This window comes from Tupaia chinensis, unplaced genomic scaffold (assembly GCF_000334495.1).
Source record: "Tupaia chinensis unplaced genomic scaffold, TupChi_1.0 Scaffold000101_1, whole genome shotgun sequence".
In the NCBI taxonomy this organism is placed as follows: Eukaryota; Metazoa; Chordata; class Mammalia; order Scandentia; family Tupaiidae; genus Tupaia; species Tupaia belangeri.
In genome coordinates this window covers 2,156,540-2,160,553 of record NW_006159565.1, presented here as the reverse complement: position 1 = coordinate 2,160,553, position 4,014 = coordinate 2,156,540, and the positions used below count along the sequence as shown (strand labels likewise).

Here is a 4,014-nt window from a genome sequence, read left to right as displayed (position 1 = left end):
GCTAGGGCGGGGGCGGCCCCACCCGCGACCCCTGGCTCAGCGCCGCTCTGTCTGCAGCTCGCCATGGATGACGATATTGCTGCGCTCGTCGTTGACAATGGCTCCGGCATGTGCAAGGCCGGTTTCGCTGGTGACGATGCCCCCCGGGCCGTCTTCCCTTCCATCGTGGGACGCCCGCGGCACCAGGTAGGTCTTTCAGCCTTGCTTGGAACTTGGCAAAGGAACCTTTCCTGGGAGCGGGCGGGAGACCAGGATCCCTCTATGCGGGCCTGCGGTCTTCTGGGTGGGGTCGTTAGGGGCCGTGCGCACACTGAGGTGCTGTCCTTTTGCAGGGTGTGATGGTAGGCATGGGCCAGAAGGACTCCTATGTGGGCGACGAGGCCCAGAGCAAGAGAGGCATCCTGACCCTGAAGTACCCCATCGAGCACGGCATTGTCACCAACTGGGACGACATGGAGAAGATCTGCCATCACACCTTCTACAATGAGCTGCGTGTAGCCCCCGAGGAGCATCCTGTGCTGCTGACTGAGGCTCCCCTGAATCCCAAGGCCAACAGGGAGAAGATGACCCAGGTCAGTGGCTGGTGGCCTCCTGGAGTGGCCACCTTCATCCTTTCTTGCCCTTCTGTGCCACGCCCTTTCTCACTTGTTCTTTCTTCTGCCATTCTCCATAGGACTTTCTTCTCTGACCTGAGTCTCCTTTGGAACTCTGCAGGTTCTATTTGCTTTTTCCCCAGAAGCAATCTTCTTCTCGTGTTTGCCTTTCTGACTAGGTGTTTAAAATACAAAGTGCTGTGGGTGTAGGTACTAACACTGACTCGTGTGAAAAAGCCAATGAGGCTGGTGTAAAGTGGCCTTGGAGTGTGTATTAGTAGGTGCACAGTAGGTCTGATCAGAATCCCCTTCCCAAGACCTCCCAGCACTCTTAGCGGTGTTCCTTGCACTTTGCATGTCCCCAGTCTGACCTGACTGCTGCTGGTAGCTTCCTAAGCGTGACATGGGCCCTTCTCTCCCTACAGATCATGTTTGAGACCTTCAACACCCCAGCCATGTATGTGGCCATCCAGGCTGTGCTGTCCCTGTATGCCTCTGGTCGTACCACTGGCATCGTGATGGACTCCGGTGACGGGGTCACCCACACTGTGCCCATCTATGAGGGGTATGCCCTCCCCCATGCCATCCTTCGTCTGGACCTGGCTGGCCGGGACCTGACAGACTACCTCATGAAGATCCTCACAGAGCGCGGCTACAGCTTCACCACCACAGCCGAGCGGGAAATTGTGCGTGACATCAAGGAGAAGTTGTGCTATGTGGCCCTAGACTTCGAGCAGGAGATGGCCACCGCCGCCTCCAGCTCCTCCCTGGAAAAGAGCTACGAGTTGCCTGATGGTCAGGTGATCACCATTGGCAATGAGCGGTTCCGCTGTCCTGAGGCACTCTTCCAGCCATCTTTCCTGGGTGAGTTGAGACTGCCTCCTGGTCCCTGCCCTAGGGCTGTTGGGGGCCACACTGTGGAAGTTATAGCTGGCTTGCATTTTTCCCTTCAGGCATGGAATCTTGTGGTATCCACGAAACCACCTTCAACTCCATCATGAAGTGTGATGTGGACATCCGTAAGGACCTGTATGCCAACACAGTCCTGTCTGGGGGCACCACCATGTATCCAGGCATTGCTGACAGAATGCAGAAGGAGATAACCGCCCTGGCACCTAGCACCATGAAGATCAAGGTGAGTGATCGCCAGCCTGACCTGACTTGGTCACCTGGGCTGTGGGCGCTCTGCTGTGGTGTGGGACATTACAGCATTCAGGGTCTTCACCATGGCTATTCCCTTCTGTCCTCAGATCATCGCTCCCCCTGAGCGCAAATACTCTGTGTGGATCGGTGGCTCCATCCTGGCCTCGCTGTCCACCTTCCAGCAGATGTGGATCAGCAAGCAGGAGTACGACGAGTCCGGCCCCTCCATCGTGCACCGCAAATGCTTCTAGGCGGACTGTTACTTAGTTGCGTTACACCCTTTCTTGACAAAACCTAACTTGCGCAGAAAACGAGATGAGATTGGCATGGCTTTATTTGTTTTTTTTTTTTTTGGTTTTTTTTTTTTTTTTTGGCTTGACTCAGGATTTAAAAACTGGAACGGTGAAGGTGACAGCAGTCGGTTGAAGCGAGCATCCCTAGAGTTCTGCAATGTGGCCGAGGACTTGGATTGTACATTGTTCTTTTTTTTAATAGTCATTCCAAATATTGTGAGACGCATTGTTACAGGAAGTTCTCGCCCTCCCAGAAGCTGCCCCACTTCTCCCTAAGGAGAACGGCCCAGTCCTCACCCAAATACACATGGGGAGGTGACAACATTGCTTTTGTGTAAATTATGTAATGCAAATTTTTTTAATCTTCGCCTTAATACTTTTTTATTTTGTTTTATTTTAAATGATCAGCCACCGTGGACCCCCATTTTTGTCCCCCAACCTGAGATGTATGAAGGCTTATGGTCTCCCTGGGAGTGGGTAGGTGTGGAGGCAGCCAGGGCTTACCTGTACACTGACTTGAGACCAGTTCAATAAAAGTGCACACCTAAAAATGAGGCAGTGTGGTTTTGTGGCATCAATGAATGGGCAGCCGGGGTACAGCCTGCAAGGGTGCAGGGAGAGCCGGGTAAAAGCCTTTTCTATGTAATGAAGGGTGGGTTGAGGTGCCTCTATCCCTGACACTGAATAGGCTTAGAGGGTAGGAAGAGTTTGGACCTCTTAGCCTTATTCTAAACAGGAATTTCCTAACCTAGCTTTTCTGTCTCCTAGGTTCTTTGGGTTCATGCACTTCATGGGGTAAAGCAGCTCACCTGGGCTATGTTTTGGGAAGTCTCTGGCTGGTTGCCATGCTTCAGGCTGGGGTTGGGTGGGCACCTCTGTACTTGCAAGTGGATGGCTTCCCCCTCATGGGTCACTTCCCAAACTTAGTGTCCTGGAGTGGGGTGGGTGCATAAGTAGGTGGCTCCTAAGCCACATCTTTTGTCACCTTTATTTCCACCCTTGCAGAGTCCAGGGCCTAGGGGCACAGTGAGCTGTGTGGGTTTATGTGATGCTAGTTCACTCTAGATCTTGCCTAGTGGTTAGTAAAGTACTATCCTGTGACCACTAAGTTCCCAGGATACTGTGGGGAAGGTGGCCAGACTCATGGGAGATAAATTCTGCCAGGCACTACAGTTCACTTCTTGACCTTGTTACACAGTTCTCAGGCTTCCCATTTGCTAGAAGCTAAGTGTCTTCAACCAAGAACACCAGAAGAGTAATGAGACTGCCCTTTGGGGGTGGCGCTGTCCCTATGGGAGTTTTGGATTACTTCACCTGTGCACAGCAGCTGCTGGCAGAAAGGTGTCTCCCTCTCCCCTGTTCTGCCTATGGTTTTGGTCTGATTTTGGGGTAGTAAGCCAAGGGCTGCTCACCTGTTTATACCATGGCTGACCTTACAGTCATTGACTCCACTGCAAGAAGGGCCTGAGGCTCCTGAAGAGGCCTGAACAAAGACCCTTGTCTTGGAGGAGCCATGAGTCTGGAAGCGAGGACCTTGTTCACTCATCCAGTCAGCTACTATGTGCCAGGTAGGGTGTATAGTGGAGAAGCTGTTCCCTGCCTCACACACCCTGTTAAATTGGGAAGACAAGTGTGTAGATGACAGTACATAGTGACAAGTTGTGAAAATAAGCAGAGATGGGGCCTGCAAGTGGCTTGGTGATTGAGGTGCTACATTCTCATGTTGCCAACTATGGTTTGAGTCCAGGACCTGGGGACTTGCTTTTTCTTCTTTCTTTTCTTTTTTTTTTTTTTAAAGAATTTATTTTGATTTGACCAGAGAGGGGTAGAGCAAGAGAGCAAAAATGATAAAGCAAGCTGCCAGGTCCAGGGCTTGAACTGCAGTCGGCCATGTGGGAATCCAGTACCCTTAACTACCACACCACCTGCCGGCTCCATGGCTTGCTTTCTTACTACCTCTCCCTGGTGAGCACATGTGCCCTATA

General features: G+C 52.0%; 1 protein-coding gene across 1 annotated transcript; it reads left to right on the top strand.

The window, feature by feature from the left end:
- Nucleotides 1-23: 23 nt before the first annotated feature.
- Nucleotides 24-2,583, top strand: ACTB (actin beta). Its single transcript, XM_006143614.3, has 5 exons — nt 24-186; nt 333-572; nt 1,019-1,457; nt 1,547-1,728; nt 1,844-2,583. The coding sequence occupies exons 1-5, from the start codon at nt 64-66 to the stop codon at nt 1,985-1,987; spliced, it is 1,128 nt and encodes a 375-aa protein (XP_006143676.1). The 5' UTR covers nt 24-63; the 3' UTR covers nt 1,988-2,583.
- The last annotated feature ends 1,431 nt before the right edge of the window (nt 2,584-4,014 follow it).